This window comes from Aythya fuligula, chromosome 10, assembly GCF_009819795.1.
Source record: "Aythya fuligula isolate bAytFul2 chromosome 10, bAytFul2.pri, whole genome shotgun sequence".
Lineage (NCBI taxonomy): Eukaryota > Metazoa > Chordata > Aves > Anseriformes > Anatidae > Aythya > Aythya fuligula.
The window spans coordinates 8,308,593-8,330,261 of NC_045568.1; the positions used below are offsets into that span (position 1 = coordinate 8,308,593).

The window sequence follows — 21,669 nt, forward strand, 5'->3', positions numbered from 1 at the left end:
CGTGCGGGCACCGGGCGGGGGGCGAGCCCGGCCCCGCTCCGCTCCCCTCCGCTCCCCTCCCTCCGCCGCCGCCTTTGTCCGGGACAAAGCCACCGGGGCGCGGCCGGCGCGGGGCAGCCACGTGCGGCGGGGCCGCCCCCTCCCGCTCCCGGTGCGGGCCCGGCGCCGGAGCCCGCTGCCGCCCCGCGCCCCCTCCCCGCCCGCCCGCCCGCCCGCCCGCCCGCGCTGCCGCCGCCGCCGCTCCCCGCAGCCGCTGCCCGGCCCCGGTGCCCGCTCCGGCCCCGCTCCCGCCGCGCACCCCCGGCGCCGCCCCCCCGCCGCCCGCTTTAAGGCGCCCGGCGCGCACCACGCCCGCCGCCGCGGGGGTGCCGCCCCCCGCCGCACCGCCCGGCACGGCCCGGCCCGGCCCCGCCCGCGGCTCAGCCCCCGCTGCGGGGGCGCCGCTGCCCGCGAGGTGCCGGCGGAGCGGAGCGGGGCGGCCGGGATGCGGATACCGGGGGGGCAGAGCCCCGGTAACGGAGCGGTTCCCCCCCCGCGTAGCGCGCTTGGTACGGCCCGGCCGGCCTCGCGCGGCGGGGGGCGGGGCCTGGGCGAGGGGCGGGGCCGCCGGCAGGGGGCGCCAGGGGGCGGGGGGGGCCCGGGGAGGTGGCACCGGGGAGGGAGGGGGGGCACCATGGGGGTGGTGGCCCTGGGACCATGGTGGCCCCCATAGCGGTGTCCCCAGGGCAGTGGTGTCCCCACAGTGGTGTCCCCAGGGCCATGGTGTCCCCAGGGTGCTGGTGTCCCCAGGGTGCTGGTGGCCCCAGGGTGGTGTCCCCAAGGCGGTGGTGTCCCCATGGCCATGGTGTCCCCCCATAGCAGTGTCCCACCACAGCGGTGTCCCCAAGGTGGTGGTGTGCCCCCATAGCGGTGTCCTCAGGGCCATGGTGTCCCCAGGGTGGTGTCCCCAGTGCCATGGTGGCCCCAGGGAGGTGGTGTCCCCAAGGCAGTGGTGTCCCCATGGCCATGGTGTCCCCCCATAGCGGTGTCCCCATGGAGGTGGTGTCCCCACAGCGGTGTCCCCATGGCAGTGGCATGTGTCCCCACCAGGAGCCAGGCCGCCCTGAGCAGGACGCTCGGTGCTGCCGGCTCTGCTGCTTGCCCCCTGCCCCATCCCTGGGGACAGGGACAGGGAGCAGCAGACGCGGGGACACGGTGGCGGTGGCTGTCCCCACGTCCTGCCCGCGCCTGGGCAGCAGGGTGGCAGAGGAGGGAAGGCAGCGCCCGAGCGTCCCCGCCAGCAGGGATGAAGTCAGCCCCAAGACAGCTGGGGAGAGGCTGGGCCACCACGGCCCCACTGCCATCTGCTCCCGGAGTGACACAGCGGGGACACACGGGCTGTGCCGGGACCCTCCCTGCCCTGGTGTCCCCTAGGCAGGCAGCGGGGACAGGGCCCGACCAGCCTCGGTGCCCTGCAGGAGCCCCGGCTGCTGGGGACATGGGGATGGCAGCTCCCCGCGGTGTCCCCATCCCTGCCCCTGCTCACCCCCTGTCCCCATGAAGTCGCCACGAGGACAGGAACGTCCCCCAGCAGCAGCGGTGGCCCCCACCCACCCGCTGCCGGTGCCGCCAGGACGGGGACTGCAGGGCCAGGAGCCACCCAGCCCGGACAAGGGTGGGAAGCCCAGGGCGAGCCCGGCCGGCGCGGGGAAGGAAGCGGGGCTGAATCTCCGGAAGCGCTCCCTGGGGACGGGAGCGCCATCGTGTCACCGCCCCGAGTCCGTCCCCATCCCCTCGGTGGGGTCCAGCCCGGGCGATCCCCCGCAGGTGGCTTTGGGGCTCCATCCGCGTCCAGCCTGGGATCCCGCAGCGCCCACGGTGCCGCCAGCAGAGCTGCCACCACCCTGCCAAAAAACCTGCGCCAAGAGCCAAGAAATCCACCCGCCGGCGGGCACTGCCCTTCCCCTGCGTGCTGCCTGCTGGGGCCGTAAACAGGCGCAAGAAAACGCCTCAAATTTTCCATCCCCGTGTGCCGGGGGCCGGGTGGCACCCGCGGTGGCTGTGGGGTCAGGGCCGGGCGGGCTGTGGGGGCGCAGGAGCGGGGCCCGGCCGCGTGTCGCAGCGGGACGCGGAGCTGCCCGGGGCCGAGCCAGGGCGGCCGCATTGTTCTGCCGCGCCCGGCCGTGACGCCCGCCACCGGGACACCGCGAGCCGTCCCCGCCGGGGTCGGTCCCCACGGGACAGCGGGCAGAGCCGGTGCTCCGGGAGCTGTGGCAGCATCCCCATGAGTTGTGTAGGTTGCTGTCATGAAACCTTTCGTCAGCGGCTCGTTTTCCAGCCGGCCGGCGTGGAGGAAATGATGCGAGGCACATGCGGTGGCAGGAAAAGGCTCACGGGGCTGCGGGGTCGAGCAGGATGCAGGGCTGCGCTGAGATCATGCTCGCTCCGTCCGGCAGGGCCGGGACAGCGGGCGGCATCCCGGCGTGGGGTCACGCCGGCGATGAGAAACTCGTTAGCTGAGCACAACTGACGAGGCCCCGATTTGTCAGGCGGGTGATTAAGGAGCGGACGCGCAGATCCTGTCCCCGTGGGGCTCGGCTTGAGTCAGCGCAGCGCGGCCGCACGCAGCCAGGGCAGGATTTCCACTGGGTTTGGGAAGAGGAGCCGGCCCCAGCAGCTCGTTAAGCGGCAGGTCCCAAATCCCAAGCCGGGGCATCGAAGGGGTCACCGCTAACGGCCCCGGCAGCAGGAGCCCTCCCTGCTGGTGCTCACCCGAGCAGCATTTTCCACGTGCTCCTGCCCACTTGGGAAAAAATCCGTGAGCGAGCAGAGAGCTTAGCGGCTCGGACTCATCCAGCACCACGTTCACGAGCCCCCACCCGGTGCCGGAGGACGCCGCGAGCTGCCGGGTTTCGCCACCGTTTTGGCAGCAGGCAGCGAGAGGCGGCTGTGGTTTCGGAGAGGAGAAGCTGAGATTCCTCGGGTCCCCGCAGCCTCCCTCCTCGCGCGGGCTCCCGGCCGCGGCCCTCCCCATTGAGCCGCTCCCAACCTTGCGGGATCTACAAACAATTTTATTGAAATTTAACAAAAAGTAGACAGATGCACTCGGAGGCAGAGGAAGGGCCATAAATAGTGTACGTTTCTCAACCCCCCCGCTTCCTATCCACACGCTAGAGGAGCAAGAACCCTAGTGTCGGTGAGTACGCTTCAGCTACACATCCACACGGGGAAGCACAAAGTTGCACAGAGGTGGTAAAAAAAAAAATAACACACGGCAAGGAAACCTTCCTTTTTTTTTTTTTTCGCTTGCTCCAACGACACAGTGGACACAGATACTATTTACAGCGATCTTCACATTTTTCCGGGTGCCTTCAGCCGCTCCCGAGGACCCTCCAGGCTGGGGAGGAGAAGCAGGGCGAGGCAGATCGGCGCCTGCCCGCACGGCTTCGCCGCCTCTCCTCGGCGGGGAGAAGAGGGTGGGAGAAGGCGAGTTTCTGGGGGAAGCGCGGCTCGCTGCCCTGGGGGAAGGGAGGAGGGGCAGGGCAGCCTCTCAGCGAGAACAAAGCGGCCCCAGAGAGGCGGTTTTCCAGGAGATTGCGGTCTGAGCCCGACTCGGAGCAGGTGGCGTGAATAAGAAACTCTTCAGAGGGGGATTGTTTGAAGACAGACTCTTTCAAGCAAGCGGGAGAACAAAAGATGGGGAGAGAGGCGCCCAGCATCACAGTGTAGACCAGCTCCCCGCTGGAGCCCTGCCCGGCACATCCGCCTCGCCCTCCGTGCCCGCCCTGTCACTGGAACAGCGGGTGGGGGACGCGGAGGGAAGAGGTGGTGACAGGAAGACGGCAACAGCCACGCCGCGGTTATCTCCCCGGAGCCAGGAATGTGGCCCCGCGCCCGGGGCCGCTCCGGCTGGGCACAGGGATGGATACGGGATTGGATACGGGATTGGATACATCCAACGCAGACGCCGATAGGGCCGGCGGCCAAGCGCCAGCAGCTTAAATCAAAAAAAAAAATAATAATCGAGGTAGCGAACGTCTGAAGTGCTTAGAAAGTAAATAAGTTCTGGGATGAAAGAGCAGGGAAGCCGGGCGGGCTGCTGCGGGAGCGGGCTGCGGGGCAGGCTGACACAAGGCTCCTCGGGGCCGTTGCCGGTCCCGCAGCAGCTGGCCCGGAGTCCCGGGGCCCGCTGGCAGGGTGGGGGGGAGATTTTTGGGTGTGGCTGAGGCGCCCCCGGCCTCGAGCAGGAAGGGTGAGGAGAAGAGAGCAGGACCTTCCGGAGCGGAGCAGAAAGCCTCCCGTTAAAGTGCATGGCGTTTCTCCTCCTGCCGCCAGCTGGGGCGCGGGGGGAACCGTGGTTCACATGGCCAGGGAGATTTCCAAGCCGGGGCAGGCCTAGCGAGCGATTGTTTGCGAGGGACGGGGAGGGAAGCGATGATTTCCTTCCTGCCGGGCTCTGCCGAGGCCGATCCCATCGGGAGGGAGGGCGAAGCTGAGGCGATGCCCGGCCCCGCGGCAGCGAGGGGCCGTGCTCTGCAGGAGCCAACTCGCTCCCGCGGCGCGGGCGGGGAGGAACCCGGAGGGCCCCACGGCCGGGCAGCGCGAGCAGGGAACGCGAGAGGAGAAGGGGCAGAGGTCCGAGGGAACGGCACCCAATCTCCGCCCCGAGAGGAGCGCAGCACCCACCGGGCGTGCTGCCGGCCCGGCTCCTGGTCCCCCTCCGTCAGAGCCAGCTCCACACAGCGCCACGGCGCCGGCCACCTCACCGCCGGGCAGCGGTCACCTTGCCCTGGCTCTCCCGGGGCATACCTGAGAAGCAGGGGGCTTTGTCTGCTGAGCAGCGCGGGCTCGCTCTCCCTTTGCCAGCTCAAACGCAGCAGCTCGCGTGCAGTTCCAGTCACCCATCCGAACGTCGGCTAGAGGCTACAAAAGAGATTTCAAGTCTTCTGACTCAAGCAGGGGTGTTTGTAAGCAGTCGTTGCACGAGGTCACCCATCTCCTGCGAGGAGCAGCAGCCAAGCACAGCCCGGCCGAGCCCGCTCCGTCCCGCCTTGCCCCCGGGCGAGGGGAGAGCCACAATCCACGTCTGAGTGTCCGAGCGTCCTCCTTCATCCCTCCGCTTCGCCGGGAACTCGGGGCAGCCTCGCGCGGTGACACTCGGGGCAGTCCCGCCCGTGGGCAGCAGCACCCGGCGGTCACACCTCGCAGATGATCACGGGGAAGTCCACATGAATGCGAGGGTGCTCCAGTTTCACTATACCCTGAAAGGAGAGGCAGGGCGGTGGGCAGGGGGACAGAACAAGCGCTCTGGAGGCAGACGAAGCTCCGCAAGTCGCCCCGTGTGGTGTCGGCACCACGGAGGGCACCGTGCCCTCCAGGAACCAGACCCTGAAGCCGCCGTGGCACCAGGTACCCGCAGCGTGCAACGCAGAAGCGCTCTGCCCTTTGCCCCCATCCCTGGAGAGCCAACGAGGTGCGGCTGCTGCCGCCCACGCCGGGTCTGGAGCGCAGCCGGGCGCGGGAGGAGGGAGCCGCTCTGCCAGGCACTGCCCGTGCAGCAGCTGAGGCGTGACTGGCAGAGAGCGGCTGCCTGGGCTGCTCCCCCGGCACCTCGCATCCACGGGATTTAAAAGACTGAAAAGAGCTCTCTGAGAGAATGCAGCGAGGGCAGCTGGCACGCAAGAAAAGCAGCTTTCTGTCCAGAGGGGATGCTGCTGAATGCAGGCTCCGTCCACGCCAGCTACAGGCGCCTTTCCCATGCCCCGGGGCAAGCGTCCTCCTGTCACAGCACCGCCAGGACCCTCTCGCCGGGCGGCAGCGTGAGCAGGGCGCTGTGCCCGCCGGGGCGAGAAGCACGTGGCTGCTTGGCAGGAGCAGGATAAAGGCCCACAGAAAAACCTGGCCCTGTGAAAAGCTGCTCTGTGCCCTCTCCAGCTGGGCCAAGCTCTCCCACTGGGTGGGTTTTAACCTGCACCAAGGGCTGGGACGCAGCTCCCTGTCCACGCACCGCCGCTGTGAGAGCAGCAGAGCCTGTCCTGCTGGGGGCTGCCCACCCCTGGAGCACACCAACAGCTCCCCCTGGGCTCACGCCTGAGTCCTGCCCTTTTGTGTACCTGAGAGACTCCTGCGGGGTGCTCTGCAGCCGGGCTTCCTCCTCCCTTCTCACCATTTACACCCCTGAGAACCTTCCCTACACTTCAGTTATCTTTCTCCCGCACCCCAATTAGCATCCTGCCTCCTGCCTGGCTTCACCACGTTCACTTATACTGAGGGAGCACTAAATCCTGAGCACCTCCGGAGAGGGAAAAACATTGCTGGCAGCACTGTTGTCACCACCGAGCTGGAAGGGGGATGGGCACGCTCGTGTCAGCACATGACTGGCTTTGGCTGCTGCTCCCAAACTCTCTGCAGCGATGTGACAGCTGTGCAAACACCTGCGCCTCAGGGAAGGTATTTGGTGCTGGGCTGCCACGGCCTGGTGCTGCACCCTGCCACACACGCCTCGGTGAGCCACCGCCCGGCCTGGTGGCTCTAAAGGACCGGGGCTCTGCTCCTCCCTGGAAAGGGAACCGGGAGGCTGTCACCATCTCTCCCTCTTCTGCCACTGCCTGGCAAGGTGACGTGGGGCAGCTGGGACACCCAGCAGCCGTAGCTCAGGAGTAGGAGCTGTGGGAAAAGCAGAAAGCCAACGCCCTCCCTGCAGTACAGTGCCCTGAGGTTTCCTCCTAACCCCGTGGTGTGCAGGAGCTGCTGCAAGGCCAGGACCGCGGGCGCAAGCAGGACGTTTCACCACCTGCCTTCCCCCACCCCTCTGCGCACGCTACCTGAGGTATCAGGTTCTTGTGGATCCTCTTCAGCTTGGCACGCTTCCTCCCGTTCTTGGTAACGATTGTCTCCTCATAGAACTCGTGGGCAAGGTCCCCGTCCTCGTCGTAGTACATGGAGCTGCGGGAAGGCGCAGGAGGTCGTCAGAGGGGCGGCTGCTCCGGGCCATCCGTGGGGCCAGGCGGGGAGGCAGTGGCAGGGGCGGCCCCTCCCATCCCGTGCGGTCCCGTGAGGCCCGGTCCCAGCCCCTCCGGTCCCGGTCCCGGCTCCAGCCGCTGCCGGTGGGGCCGGGGATGCGCCGCGGGCCCGCTCCGGGCGGCGGCCGCGTTGCCATGGCAACGGCCCCCTAGCAACGGCCCCCCAGCAACCACCCCCATAGCAACCGCCCCGCGCGCTCACCCCGTTGCCATGGCAACGCCCCCCCCTCCCCTCCCGTCCCCTCTCTCACCCGCGGCGCGTGAACACGAAGGGGGTGGCGGCGCGCGCGCCCCGCGGCCTGGCCAGGGCCTGCTGCCCGCCGGGGCCCTCGGCGCCGCCGCCGCCGCCACCCGCCGCCGAGGAGGCGAAAGGCCACAGCCCCCGCGACTTGGAGCCGCTGGCGCCCATAGCGGCGGCGGCGGCGGCGGGGCCCCGAGGCGGGGCGGGGGGCGGGGGCCGGGCGGCGGCACCGACGAGCTCCCGGCCGCCTCCTGCCTCCGCCGCCGCTGCTGCCTTGCGACACTTCCGGCGCGCGGCGGCGCCCCCTGCACGTGACACGGGGAGGCCACGTGACGCAGGGAGGCCACGTGACGGCGGCGCCCGCTCCACCCCACCCCACCCCACCCCTCCCCTCCCCGCCATGCCCGAGGCCGCGGGTTCGAATCCCGGCGCCGCCACAAGTCGCACAGAGAGGCCCGAGCCGCGGGGGTGCAGCCGCTTTATTCCTGTCCCCCCCGCCCCATCCCGTCCCATCCCGTCCCGTCCCGTCCCAGCGACGTCCCCCCGCCGGCAGGCGTCCGTCCTGGTGGTGCTGGTGGCGGTGGTGGCGGCGGTGGTCACCGCGGTGCCCGCGTGGCCAGGGCGTCCTGCATCTCGCGGCGGCAGCGGGCGTAGCGGTGCCGGACGCGCCGCACCTGCTCGTCCTCCTCGCGCTGCAGGATGCGCAGGAAGTTGTGCAGCTCGGGCAGGGTGAAGGCGTCCCACTACGGGGCACAGCGCGCCTGGCACCGGGCACGGCAGGGTGCGGGTCACCACCCCGCAGCGCCCGGCCCCACGCCGTCCCCGTACTCACGTTGACCTCCCCGCTGTCGTTCTCCTTCAGCACGAAGCTCAGCGCCTTCTCGCTGGGGCCGGCCAGCAGGCGCAGCCGAAGCGGCTGCTCCTCGTCCGAGAGCTTGCGGAGGAACACTGTGGGCGGGTGGCTGTGGGTCAGCACCGCCAGGGTGCTGCTGGCACCGTGGGGACGCCACCGCCAGCGTGGGGATGGGGACACCACGGGGATGTGATCAGCGTTAGGGGGACACTACTGCCATAGGGATGGCACCAACGTCATGGGGACACGATCACCAAGGGGACACGGTCATCGTCATGGGGACACCACCACCATAGGGATGGCACCACCACCATGGGGACACAATCACTACTATGGTGACACCATCACCACCATCATGGGGATACAGTCACCAAGGGGACTCAGTCACCACCAAAGGGACACAGTCACCATCATGAGGACACCACCACCATCATTGGAACACAGTCACCGCCATGACGGGGACACAATCACCAAGGGGACACAGTCAGCACAAAAGGGACACAATCACCACCATCATGGGGACACAATCATCATAGGGACACAATCACCACTAAGGGGACACCACCACCACCAAGGGGACACAATCACAATCATGGGGACACAATCACCACCAAGGGGACACCGCCACCACTAGAGGGACACACCACCCACCGCCACGGGGGACACTGCCACTGTGGGGACACTGATGCAAATGGGGACACCACTATCAGGGGGGCCACCACCCTACAGGGCCACTGCTGCCCGGGGAGTGCTGCCACCACAGGGCCACCACCACAAGGCCGGTGCTGCTGTGGGGACACCACTGGGACCCCCCAGGTGCTACCTTGGTCATCCTTCTCGGACCTCTCGAAGAGGGCGAACTTGCGGGGGTCGTCCACCACGGTGAACTTCCTGAGCAGGGCGCTGATGACCTCGCTGGCACGGGTGTGCGAGAGGACGTGCAGGTGCTTGACGGTGCCGCGGGGCAGGTAGAAGGACGTGCGGCGCTTCACCCCCGGCCCGCGCTGCCCCGGCCGCCCCCCAGGCCCCCGCTTGGCAGCTGGCACGGAGACGGGGCGCGCCAGCTTCAGCTGCACCTTGATGAAGCCGGTGAAGGAGCCGTCCTTGTTCTGCCACGAGGGAGGCGTAGGGGTGGTGAGTAGGGGACCCAGGGCAGGGCGCCGCGGTCCCCGACGTCCCCCCCGATGTCCCCGTACCAGGCTCATGAAGAGGTTGCTGTTGATCTGGCTGTTGTACTCCTTGATGCGCTGCTCCACCTGCGCCGGGTCCAGCTCGGCCGTGTCCCAGCTGCTGGGCTCATCCTGCGGGAGGGCAGCAGGGCTGAGCAGCCACGCCGGGGGGACACCGCACGCACAGACGTGGCCCTACCCCGTGAACAGTGGACGGGGCGTGCGAGGTTGCATCAGCCCTGGCACTCAGCCACCGGCCTCATGTCCCCTCCCGGCGTCCCAGATCACGGCGGTGTCCCCGAGGCAGCCGCCAGCCCGGCACCGGGACGGGGCTGGGTACCCGATGGGGACACCCCGGGGGTTTGGGGCAGCCCGCCTGGAGCCGCTAATGAGTATTTGGCTAATGAGTATCTCCGTGGTGCCGCGGGGCTGAAGCGCAGCCGGGAGTGCTGCTGGAGGGACCCTGCTTGGGCATGGGGACAGCTCGCTGCCCTGCTCGACGTGCTGCAAGCCCCGCGCACCCCACGGGCGCCCCGCAGCCAGCGTGGGCACCCCAGGGACACCCCAAAGACCCCCAATAGGCACCCCACGGACACCCCAAAACCCCCCCCGATGGGCACCCCACGGGCACCCCGCCCCAAGCCATGCGCGCCCCCGCGCTGCCCCGCCACGCAGCCAGCTGCCCCAGGACCGACCCCCCCCAACACCGTGTCCCCCCCCCCATGACGTCACCCCTCGTGACGTCACCCCCCGTGACGTCAGAAGCGGCCCGGGACCGACCTGGCGGCGGCGCGGGCGGCGGCCGAGGGAGGTGCGGGCGGTGTAGAAGAGCTCGGGCTCGGAGTCGGAGTCCTCCTGGCTGCAGTAGCCGCTGCTGGCCGCGCTGCCCCCCGTGCCCCCCGCGCCTCCCCAGCGCAGCGCCAGCGCCGCCGCCGCCGCCGCCCCGCAGCCCCCGGCCGCCGCCGCCCCCGGCCCTGCCCCGGTCCCGGTCCCGGCTCCGGTCCCGGCCACGGCTGCGGCCCCTGCCCGGGCACAGGGGCTCTCCCTGCCCCTCGCCAGCCCGGCCGCTCCGGCTCGGCTCCGCACGGCCCCGCTGCGCCCCGAGCGCTTCGGCTGCGGCTCGGCGCGGCTCGGTGCCGCCGCTCGGCCCGCTCCCGGCGCGGCTCGGCTCGGCTCGGTCCCCGCTCGGCGCGGCACCGTGGCCCGCTCCCGGCGCGGCTCGGTTCGGCGCGGTCCCTGTCGCGACCCCAGCCTGGGCTCGGTGCTGCCCGCTCCCCGCTGCCCGGCTCGGCTCGGCTCGGCTCGGCGCGGCCCCGCTGCTGTCCCGGCTCGGCTCAGCACGGCTCCGCCCCGCCGCGGCCGTTGAGCTGACGCGGGCCGGGGGCGGTGCGGCGCGGCCCCGTTTCCGGCGGTGATTTCACCCGGGCAGGGTGCCCGAGGGGGTCCGGGGCTGCGGGGGGGCACGGCACGGCACGGCACGGCATGGCACGGCATGGCATGGCACGGCATTGTACAGCACAGCACGCCTTGGCACGGCATGGCACGGCACCGCACACCTTAGCATGGCACGGCACAGCACAGTATATCACACCTTGGCATGGCACGGCTCGGTACAGTATATCACACCTTGGCATGGCACGGCTCGGTACAGCACGGCACAGCACAGCATAGCACACCTTGGCATGGCACAGCACGGCATGGCACGGCACAGCCCATCCTGGGTTGTGTCCCCCCCCCTCCGTGCGCCCCACGTCCCCTACCACATTCGTGTCCTTCTCCAGCTCCTGCTCGGTGCCGTCGTCCTCGTCCCCGGTGCCCAGGGGCCCGCTGCAGTCCAGCCGCACCAGGGCCCGGCACCGGTAGTGGCAGGTGAAGCTGCAGTCTGGGGACAGGGACAGGGGGCACAGTGGGGACACCGGCACCGCCAGACCCCCAGCTCCACCCCGGGGATTTGAGGGGGATTTGGGGGTGCTGCCCACCCACGCTGTGCTGGGGCACCCAGGGCCAGCACCCGCGTGGGACCCAGTGCTGTGCTGCCCGCTGGTACCGGGGTGCCCCTGTCCCCTCCCCGGGCTGCCTGGGGGGGGGATGTTTGGGACCAGGACCCTCGGTTTGGGGGTGCTTGGTGCCGGGACACCCGCTGCCCGGGGGGTGCTCAGTACCGGGATGCTCAGTATGGGGATGCTCGGTACCAGGACACTCACTGCCACGGGGGGTGCTCAGTACCGGGATGCCCACTGCCCAGGGGGACACTCGGTATCAGGATGCTCGGTCCCGGGACACCCACTGCCTGGGGGGATGCTCAGTACCGGGACGCTCGGTATGGGGACGCCCACTGCCTGGGGAAATGCTCGGTCCCGGGACGCTTGGTCCCGGGATGCTCGGCCCCAAGGTGCCCGCTGCCCGGGGGATGCTCGGTACCGGGACGCCGTGCCCGGCGGCGGGCGGCCGGGCTGGGGAGCTCTACTCACGGCGGCACTGGAGGCTCTTCCTGCCGCCCCCCCAGATGAAATCCCCGCAGAGGTCGCACCAGGTGTGGAGCCCGCGGCGCCGCGGCTCGAAGCGGTGCCCGGTGCCCGGTGCCGCCGCCAGCCGGGGCTCGGGCCGCGCGGCGGGGCCGTTCCGCCGGGCCGGGCTGATGCGCAGCGCGTTGGCTCGCTCCAAGCGGCCCCGGCCCGGCCGCGGCTCCGGCTGCAGCTCCCGCAGCTCGATCAGCTCCATGGCCCCGGGAGCCGCGCGGCACCGCGGGGGAAACTGAGGCACGGCCGGGGCCGCTCCACGCCCCCCCCGGCCCCGGCGAGCGGCGGCTGAACCGGCGGCGGCTCCGCTGGCTGCGGGCTGCGGGGCGGGCTGGAGGCGGGGACGGGGCGGGGGGCCCGGGGCGGCCCCGCTCCGTGCGGTCCCGGCACCGGAGCTGCCCCGCTCCGTGCCTCAGTTTCCCCGACGGGGCCGCCCCGATCGGCCCGGGGCCACCCCCGGGTCCCGGCGGCAGCGGCACCCCCGAGCCGTGCCCGGGGGCTGCCAGGGGGCACTGCTCCAGGTGAGAAAACGCAGCCCGTGGCACTGTGGCACCGCCAATCTGGCCGCTGGGGAGCAAAGCCCAGCTCCCAGCCGGGCTGCTGCAAGCCCCAGTGACACCAGTGACAGCACTGGGATCCCCCCCAGTGCTCTGGGACCAAGCCCTTGGTGCTGACGTCCCAGGAGAGAGAGAGAGAGAGCATCTTCCTGGGAGCCTGGGAGATGGCAGGCGCTGAGCACCTCAGAACCTCGCCTGCTCGCTCAGGTCCTCGTGCTAACCACATCCTCTGCCTCCCGCCCCTGCTGCTCTAACGGCACGAGGTGGCCTGGGGGCCTCTGCGCCCCGCTCACTGCAGGGACGGGCTCACACCCTGGCTGGGGTGTGGGGTGGGCTCGACTTTTTTTGGTAACCACAAGGGTATCAGCTCTTTTTCAGGTTTTCCAGGATTTCTCATGTTGCATCACGGAGTAAAAAAAAAAAACAACACACAAAAACCTGCCCCCGGGTGCAAGGGAGGGGAGGAAGTGGTTTATTGCATTCTGAGAGGAGAAAAGAGGGGGAGTTGAGCCCCAACGGGGTGCAGAAGAAGAGGGGATGTTTAGTAGTGGGGAGAGGGAAGCTGAGGCTGCAGGGGGCTCGGTGAGCAGCAGGCGGGGAGGGGCTGCTGTGAGCCCACCCCGGTGGTCCCGAGGGGCTTCTCCTCCTGCAGGCCAGGCTCTGCCCCGCTCACGGGGCACCCGCTGTCCCCGCTGCCTGTGCCAGCAGGCTGCAGGCCGTGCGGTGCTTCGGCCAGTGCTGGACCTGGCACGCCCTGCGAGGGGGAGCCGTGGTTCAGGGCTGCGCCCACTCTGCCAGGAGCTGAGCGGTGCCACCCCCACCCCCCAGTGCTGTAGGGACACCCCGACCAGGCAGCAGGAGCACGGTGCTCGCCAGCATCCCCTCCACCAGCACCTTGGGGACACGTCCCCTCTGCAGGGTGGGGTGACGGGGGGCTGGGGGCTGCCTTACCGCGTGCAGTACCACTCGTTGCGGCAGCGGGAGCACCGCTTGGCTGCCTCCACCCCACACACCCGGCATCGGGGCTTGTCGGGGGCGAGAGCCTCCAGCAGGTCCAGGCTGTAGGTCTGCGCCCACCTGCAGCGGGGACAAAGGGGACAGGGGGCGAGCAGGGAGCTGTGGCGCTGCCAGTCCCTGCTGACTGGGACAACTGGTCACACCGGGCACGGGGCAGGGCCTCACCTGCGTGCCTGGAGCTTCAGCTCCTCCTCGGTGGGGCTGAAGGCGTGCTTCACCTGGTGCTTGGCGATGGCTTCCCACTTGCCCGCGTTTTTCCTGAGGAGGTGGTCCCAGATGACGGGCACCTGGCGGGAGAGGCAGAGCTGGAGGGTGGCAGCACAAGGGACGGGAAGGGACAGGAGGGCAGCTGGCCCCGGGGACAAGGAGCAGGGCGAGCAGAGGCAGCACGCAGAGATTCAGGCACAGCGCATGTTTTTTGGTTACCCTGAGGGGCCGGATCCCCTTCCCTGACAGAGGTGAGGAGCGTTAGGTGAAAGGGGCACAACCTTCGGGAGCAGGAGCTTGGCTGCGAGGCCCCAGCTCCCAGACAGAGCCCCGAGCTCTCAGCACTGCACCAGGCAGTGAACCCAGCACTCCGGAGCCGTTTGCCTGAGCAGATTTTTCCACTCGTCACTTCCCCGAAGGCGAACACCAGGGGAAGGGCTGCTTTTTGCAAAAGGGAAAGCGTCGGCCCAGCGCTGCGAGGAGAGGAGGAGGATGCTTCAAACGGTGCTGGCAGCTCCAGCCAAGTAAAAAATAGCCAGGCCTGGGAGGGGAGGAGGCTGCTCGGGGAGAAACCGAATGGAAAAGACTTTTCTCAGCTTGGCTCGGTGACAGGGAGTGAGTTCACTGCTTGCTGGGCAGAGCGTGGAGCCCGTGTGCGTGCTTCCAGCTGGCTCCCCCTGCCTGCCCTTGGTGGAGGCAGGAGCAACGCAAGCCCAAAAGCGGAGTTGTGGCGAAGAGCAGCAGCCCAGACAAGGGCTGGACAAGGTCTCCAGCGTGACAGATGCCTGCCTGTGCCCCACTGACACGGTGGCAGGTAAACTGGGGTACACGGAGATGCTTTAGAGACCTGCCCTCCTCTTTACAGACACATTTTCTCCCCTCGGCTCACGAGGAGGCATCAGAAACACTTTTCTCCAGGAGTTACAGCTTCACAGTCTGGAAGATGCACGGACCCCACGATGCCTGAAGACGCTCAGAGCCCATCGGCCAAGCCCCAGGCAGCAGCAGGGAATCGGTCTGCCTCCAGCCCCTCTCCTCAGAGCACTGCCTTGGCGTTTTTCTGCAGGCAGCGTGCCAAGCAGCCCTTGGCCAGGGCTGTGGAAGGGGCTCTTCCTAGGGAAGTCCAGAACCCAGCAGGAAAACAACGGTAAATGTCAAACAGTTCACTGTTAAAATGAGCCGGGGTTGTCTCTGCCCTGTGGAGCCACCACCCCAATGATTCAGTGCAGCTGTTTACAGCCCAGCTTTTATGCCATGAGGAGTGACTGCTTGGCCACAGCTGTAGCAGAGGAAGGGCAGGAGAAGCAGATGAAGTGGGAGCCAACTGAGCCGGCAGTAATGGTGTCACAGTGACACGGGTGCTTGACACTCTGCCACCTCTCCAGAGCAGAGTTTGGCAGGAGGAAAAAAAAGGGGAAGGGAGTGACAAGGATCAAAGCGGAGCAGCTGGAGAGAAGAGCAGAGCTGGAAGAGCCACCCCATACCTGCTCCAGCACGAGATCCTTTTTCGGCGGAGCCGGCTCTGTCACCGCGAGGTGGCTCAGAAACCTCTGCATCTCCACCAGGTTGGGCAGCTGGTCCAGCAGGACGTCTGTCAGGAACGCCCGGAGCTGCGGCCACGCAGGGGTGAGAAGAGCGAAGGGAGAGAGGTCAGGACAGGGGAGCCAGAGCTGGGTTATGGGGCTGAGGAGTGAGAGGGCTCCGGGTGTGTGCTGGGCACCGGCAGGGGCACTGTCAGAGCAACTCATGGGGGTCCCTAGCAGTGCCCAGGCAAACGCAGCCCTTGTGCTGCTGGCAGTGTCAGACACCGCTGCTCCCACACCGCTGTCCCCAACAGAGCCTACCTTGAGGAGCTGGCTCTTGTTGAAGCTGTCGAAGCGGTATTTGCGCTGGCATTCAGGGCTGAGCAGAAGGTTGAGGAGGGCAAGCCACACCTGCCCGTCGAGCTTGGTCATCTTCACCTGATCCTCAGGGGGCACCTCGTGCCACGCACCGTTCTCAAACTTCTTGAGCTTGCCTGAGGGAGAGACGAACGTGGGGCTCCAGGGAGAGACAGCTCGGAGGTGGGGTGCTGCCCTGCGCTCACCTCCTTGCTCTGGCTCAGGCGAGCCCCCCAGTTTCTGCCTCCCTCAGCTTCCCCAGCCCTTTGCTCAGCACAGCAGCCTTCCTGGTACAACACCAATGTACCAGAGAGCACGGAAAGCACAAAGAACGCGTCTTGAAGCAACAGGGCTGTGGCAGGAACTACAAGATCCCTGTGATATCACCTTCTGTACTCGGCCAGGTACTGAAGAACACTAGCAGATGATGGGGGCCCACCAGAGCGGCTGCAGAGGCACGTTTTGGGGTATCAGCAGGGCCAGTACCTGCTCTGCCTGAGGTTCTTCTGCCAGTGAAAGCCAGAAGCAGCACGACCATAACAGACATGACACAACAAGCAGCTGTGCTGCTCTGGGGGATGGAGGAGGATGTAACCCTGCATCTGCACAGCCTGGAAATGCCTTTGTGCTCTGGTTCTTTCCCATCTCTCCCTCGGGGCCCTGGATCAAAGCTCCTCTGACACCCCAAGCTTGCAGGCGGAGAGAAGGGATGCGTTTCCTGTCCGGGGGAAGAAGGAAAGCCCCGCATCCAGCTGGGCTCCTCTCAGCAGGCACGGAGCCACGTGCTTCCCACAATCTCTTCCTCTCTTGCCCGCGCTGTGAACCCCTGCTGAGGCTCCTTCCCCTCGCAGGGCTGCAGCGGGGAGCGCCGCTTCCCACAGGCTGTGCCCGCTCAGAGGGGCGCTGCGAGGAAGCTGGGGGGCAGTGGGGGGCCCTGCCTGGCTGCAGAGCTGCAGGACGCGCTGTACCTGCTTCGTGGCAGCTCCAGGGGCAGTGCTCCACCAGCTGGACGAGGAGGCAGGGCAGGTTGTGGGTGTTCAGCATCCGTGTCAGCGCGCTCAGGGGCAAGCTGGAGATAGAAGAGGGGGTGAAATGATGCGCTCAGACCACGGCCAGAACAGATACAAACGCTCCCCGAGGCAACTGGGAGAGGCAGCAGAAAAACAATGATGGTCAGAGCAGCTCCTGTTCCCACAAGTACCACAGAGCAGGGCGGAGTGCTGCTGTATTCGCCTCCTGGGGCGCAGCGCCGCTGCCACCACCGACACAGCCAGCGGCTGAAGGGCGCCCAGGCCTCCAACCCGCAGGAACATCAAAAAGGGCTGCTCAGGGCACGTCCCTGGGCACCCACCTGTCCACCTGGTCAGTGATGTACCGCAGCACGGAGAGGGCTTTCAAGGAAATCTCAAACTCCATCGCCTCCGCCTGCTTCTGCAGCTCCTGCGGAGGGGCAAGCACAGACTCAGGATTTCAGGCCCCGTTTCCCCAGAGCTACGAGGAGGCAGCTTGTTGGCTGCACATCAGCAACCACGGGCTGGGGAGGAAACCAAAACCCCATGGAACAAACTCTGGTTCTCATCTGGACTGCAGCAGCGCTGCTTCTTTGCCAGAGCAGGGACAGGAGCGCTTGCAGCTCATCCCTCATCTCCCTGCCCGTTACAGGCCACAGGGGGTACCGGCGGTGCCAGGAGTGCCACCCCCTGCAAGAGGACAGTCCCAGACTGCTGCTCTCTCCCTCCCTGGCATCACCTCGTGGCCCGGCAGAGACACACGAGGCTGCAGGAGAGGGGAGCTGCATCATCACGAGGACGAGGAGGAGAATCTTGGCCCAGGCACAGCCGCAGTCCCGATCTGACCCTTTTCTGGGGCTGCCTCTCCCCTCCAGCTCACTTAGGGCCAGCAGAATATGTCCCTGTGGCTAACCCAGCCCACAGCTACGCAACCCAGCTTCCAGTCAGCGTGGGCACCACCTCCATCCTCCACGAGCCCCGGCTAGCAGCCCGCACACCCTCTGAGTCAGCCCCTTTTGAGACCACCACAACATCGGGGCTGCGAGGTGCCAATTCCTTCTCCGCTCCCCTCCCAGCTGCTCGCCAGCTCTCGGCTCTGCGTGCAGAGCTCTGACCTCAGCAGCTCCCAGCGGACGCCGCTCGCGTTCCCCTAAAGCTTCCAGGAAAGCATTTCGGGCTCTCCCCCTCGCACAGGTCACCGCCTCCCTCTCCAAGCTCCCCCGGCAGAGTGGCAAAACTCGTGGGGCTGCCCACGGGAGCCCCGCTTCCCCAAAGCTCCCGCTGGCGGCTGGACCTCAGCGCTGCTGCCGCGGCGCAGGGACCATCGGTGCTGCTGGGTGCCAGCGGAGCAGTGCCCCAGGGTCACCACGGCATGCAGCTGTAACAGCCAAGGGGCCCCCGCGATGCAGGAGGGGGCAGGAGCTGCTTTGTAGCACGGGGTTATTGTATGCGGAGAGGCTGGGATAAATCGGAGGAAGCCAGGCTTCTTGGGAGGCGAGCGCTTTTCAGAGCCCAAGTAGCCAGAGAGGATTGTTCTTCCTCGAGCTGTGTCAAAGCACAGAGAGCCCTCGCCCCCCCCCCAGCTCAAGCTGGGAGAGCGTTTCCTGGAAAACATCCCCATTGTGCTCAGGAGCCCTCCGCTTCCTTCCCCTTTCTGCGAGAGGAGCACGTGCTCGGGCAGCAGGCCAAAGGATGGAGCAGAGGGGAGGTGCTGCCAAGTTCGCAGGCTATCGCTTCAACTCCAGCTCTCCAGATGCTCCTCGTGATCTGCACGGCTCAAGGAAAAAAAAATAGGTGCTGGGAAGCAAAAAGAGCTCTCACAGCAGAAATCTGTGAGCAGCCACCCTGAAACACCCGACCGGGAACAGCCCTGGACTCGCTGCTGGCCCGGACCAGCGAGGAGAGGAGGCGTTCCTCGGAGAGCAGAGGAAGTTGGAGGGAAATGCATCAGGGCAATCCCTACTTGTGTCACACGTGGAGTTACGGATGGGATTTCTCTCACGGTTAACCCTGGCTGGCTCCAGTGGCAGCCTGAGGTCAGGTGGTTTCACCAGCTCCATGGAGACGGAACCACACAGCTTTCAAGAGCAGCAGCAAACGGCCAACCCCCTGCACTGATTACTTTGCCTAATTATCAACTCTCCAGCTGCCCCCCAGCTCAAAAACCTGTCCTGCAGGCAGCCTGAAGCTGGCACTGTCACGAGGCAGGGAGGAAGCGCAGCTGTGGGGTGGAGGGAGGAGCACGCAGCCTGTCCGAGCTGGGCACAGATGATCTGTAACACCAGAGTGCCTCGGAAAGGGCAGGAGGTGCCAGTGCTGCAGCCGAGGCTTTCTCTGTAAGAAAACCTCTCTGGGCTTCTTCGGGCTGTCTGCTGCCTCCGTCACTTGTGTCCCCAGCAAGCGAGAGGACTTTCTCCTCACCTGCATGGACGACAGGCTGGCCAGGTCCTTGGGATGAAGCTCTTTCTGGGTCGCTGCCTGTCCGTTGGTGCTTCGAGCTGCAAGCAGGGTCAGCTTTCGGTGGCAATAATCGATCAAATCCAGAACGCTGTCCTCTGCCGACTCGCAGATCTCCTTCACAACGACAAGAGGTTCACAGGGAGCCAGCCCCCACAGCTGTGACTTCCCACCCTTATGCTACAGCAAGCTGAACGCTCACCTTGTAAAAAAACACCGTCTCCAAGAGGTTGATGATGGAGGCTTCGTGATGCAGCTGTGGGGGAAAAAACACCAAGTGGGTGACATGGGCAATGGGATGGGGTGCGGGGTGAGAAGCTGCTTCTACAGCTGTGGCCAAAAGCCAGCATGGACAGTGCTGTCCTGAGACCAGGAACCACGAGATAATTGCCTTGAGGCAATGCTGCAGACAAACAGCTGCTCGGGGAAGACACCGCCCTTCCCCAGCAAGGTGTCACTCTGGAATGAAAATTGGCTAAAAGTTCAGAGTTTTGGGGCAGATTTGCCTTAGATCAAGGGCTGCATCCCTCCACAGGGAAGCCAACTTACTGAGATCACTCTCTTGCCAAGAGTGGCCCGAGGGATCTCAGCTCTCATCAAGAAAAAGCTACTTTGTCTATTTTTTAACGAGGAGGCACATAAGCTGTGGTTAGAACCACCAGAGAAAAAACAGTGCTCAAAGAGGGGCAAATATCCCTGGGGCACAGCTGTTCAGGAGCCAGGATGGGGAAAAGGGTCTAGCCATTCCCTGAGAGGGCTCCTCAGTACCCCTCCAGGAAGCAGGGTGTGTGTGGGGGGCACTTCTGACGATTTTCCAGGCACCGATCTGCTCCCGGTCACAGAAAAGGCAAGGACATAACAGGGACTGCCAAAATCCCAGGGGCTGTGCTTTTCTTTACCAGACAAAACACAGTCCTGTGGGGTCTGTCAACCAGCAGGTACAGAACCTGCTGTCAGGAGCAACATCTCAACCTGCTGAGAGGTAAAATCACAGCTCTGAGACCTCCAGCACAGGATTCATTTTTAAATACAGCAGCATCTGCCCAGTTCCCACTCACCACCACATAGATGGGAAAGGTGCTTCTCGGGTGGAAGTCCTCCAGCCGGCACAGCACGGGGAAGACCTTGTGCTTCCAGACCTCTGCTGAGATCAGCTCCCCGATGAGAACGGGAATCTGGACAGGAGCGGAGCCTTTCAGATGGGTGCGAGGCAGAGGGGCCAGGCTGGTGCCCAGCGCCCCGCGGCCGTTTCAGTCCTGGGGCACACGACGCAGCACCAATTTGCTTTCTTACACCACCAGTTTTTGAGCCTTCCTTTTGCAGCAGATACTACATGAGTGGGAAAGCCCAGGAAGCCAGGGGACCAGGCAGAACTGCTATTTCCCAACACAACTGCCACGTTTTATCACCCACATTCAATTGTACAGACTTTGGGGAGGCATCACAAATCAACAGCTTTTCACTGAGCTTTTCTCAGAGACCAGAGAGTGCTGCTGGGGTTACAAAAGGGAAAATATCCCCGAGGTCTGGGCAGTGCCAGGGCCCCACACGACCCTGTGCAGCCCAGGCTATTTATTTTGTGGCTGAGCCACGCAGGTATGGGGCAAGGAACCGCAGCCAGTGGGGTCAGCACAAACCAGCACCTAGAGAGGAACCGGAGACCAACAGGCAGGAATACCACAGCTTGGCTTTTAATTATTATTATTATTTTTTTTTTTAAAAAAAGCAACATTGGCAAAACACCAAAGATCTTTGCCAGCAGATTCTTCACCATCGACGATTTATCCCCAGACTGGCCGCTGTCCAAAAGCCGATCCCAGCTGGAGGCTGAGGGCCTGGCACAGGGATCACTGCTGCCCCCACCCGCCGCCCTGCCTCACACCATCCCTCCTGACCATGCAGCTTGTGATTTTCTCATACACAAAGAAACTCTGGGAGGAGTACCAGGAGCACACAGCACCCGCGTGGGGCAAGCCCCGAGAACCTGCACTCCTCCATCAGGGACCACCCGGCCCCTGCAGCCAGGCACAGGACATTTTGGGGTGCTCGCCGCCGCCTTTCCTGACAGAGCAGGGATGGGCCGAGAGCTGGGGGCGCAGGGACAGGGCTGGGCAGAGCCGGGTGTCCCCCGGCCACCCGGGGCTCACCTTGGCGTGGCTGATGAGCAGCTCGGTGAGGAGCTGCTCCTGGCCGGCGGCAGCACTGAGGATGGCGTGCATGTTGAGCTTCTCCACGCTCTCGTGCTGCCGAAGCCACCTGCGGGGCAGCGGGGTCACCCCGCAGCTCACACCCTTCCTCACACCTCCACAATCCCCAGTCCTCAGGGGACACCCCAAATTTACAGCCCCACGTTCCCACCACCCCACCCCAGATTGGGGCAGCCCCAGCCCTGGTGCCCCTCCCTACACCTCTCCCAGACCCTAAAAATATTAGGAGGGGGGGCACACCCCACATTTACAGCCCCTGGGACCCCTGCTCACCCCCCTCCCAGAGCCCCTGGGGACCCCACACCCCAGACCCGCAGAAGGACACTCCATGCTTACACCCCTCAGCCCCGCTGGGCCCCATCCCCTCAGGAGACCCCCAACGCCCCCCAAACTGGGGACACCCCAAATTTGCCACCCCCCCTCACCCCTAGGGATCCCCCCGCACCCCTGCCCGCCGGCATCCCGCAGCTCGGTGCCCCGCAGGGCCTGCACCAGCGCCTCGACCTCGGCAGGCAGCAGCGGCCCCGCAGCGGCCATGGCGGCGTCGTTGT

General features: G+C 66.3%; 3 protein-coding genes across 3 annotated transcripts; all 3 read right to left on the minus strand.

Annotated features, from left to right (window-relative positions):
• Positions 1–3,029: 3,029 nt before the first annotated feature.
• TUSC2 (tumor suppressor 2, mitochondrial calcium regulator) lies at positions 3,030–7,410 on the minus strand. Its single transcript, XM_032194438.1, has 3 exons — positions 7,253–7,410; positions 6,804–6,924; positions 3,030–5,240 (listed from the first exon to the last, which is right to left on the minus strand). Exons 1-3 carry the CDS (start codon positions 7,408–7,410, stop codon positions 5,175–5,177), a joined length of 345 nt encoding a protein of 114 aa, XP_032050329.1. The 3' UTR covers positions 3,030–5,174.
• A 359-nt stretch (positions 7,411–7,769) lies between these two features.
• Positions 7,770–11,985, minus strand: RASSF1 (Ras association domain family member 1). Its single transcript, XM_032194108.1, has 6 exons — positions 11,736–11,985; positions 11,025–11,146; positions 9,292–9,396; positions 8,919–9,204; positions 8,075–8,190; positions 7,770–7,985 (listed from the first exon to the last, which is right to left on the minus strand). The coding sequence occupies exons 1-6, from the start codon at positions 11,983–11,985 to the stop codon at positions 7,839–7,841; spliced, it is 1,026 nt and encodes a 341-aa protein (XP_032049999.1). The 3' UTR covers positions 7,770–7,838.
• Positions 11,986–12,847: 862 nt separating this feature from the next.
• On the minus strand, positions 12,848–21,655 carry ZMYND10 (zinc finger MYND-type containing 10). Its single transcript, XM_032194068.1, has 12 exons — positions 21,564–21,655; positions 21,059–21,167; positions 19,970–20,086; positions 19,114–19,167; positions 18,876–19,028; positions 16,796–16,884; positions 16,413–16,513; positions 15,409–15,581; positions 15,049–15,174; positions 13,523–13,644; positions 13,292–13,417; positions 12,848–13,094 (listed from the first exon to the last, which is right to left on the minus strand). The coding sequence occupies exons 1-12, from the start codon at positions 21,653–21,655 to the stop codon at positions 13,010–13,012; spliced, it is 1,347 nt and encodes a 448-aa protein (XP_032049959.1). The 3' UTR covers positions 12,848–13,009.
• Positions 21,656–21,669: the final 14 nt, after the last annotated feature.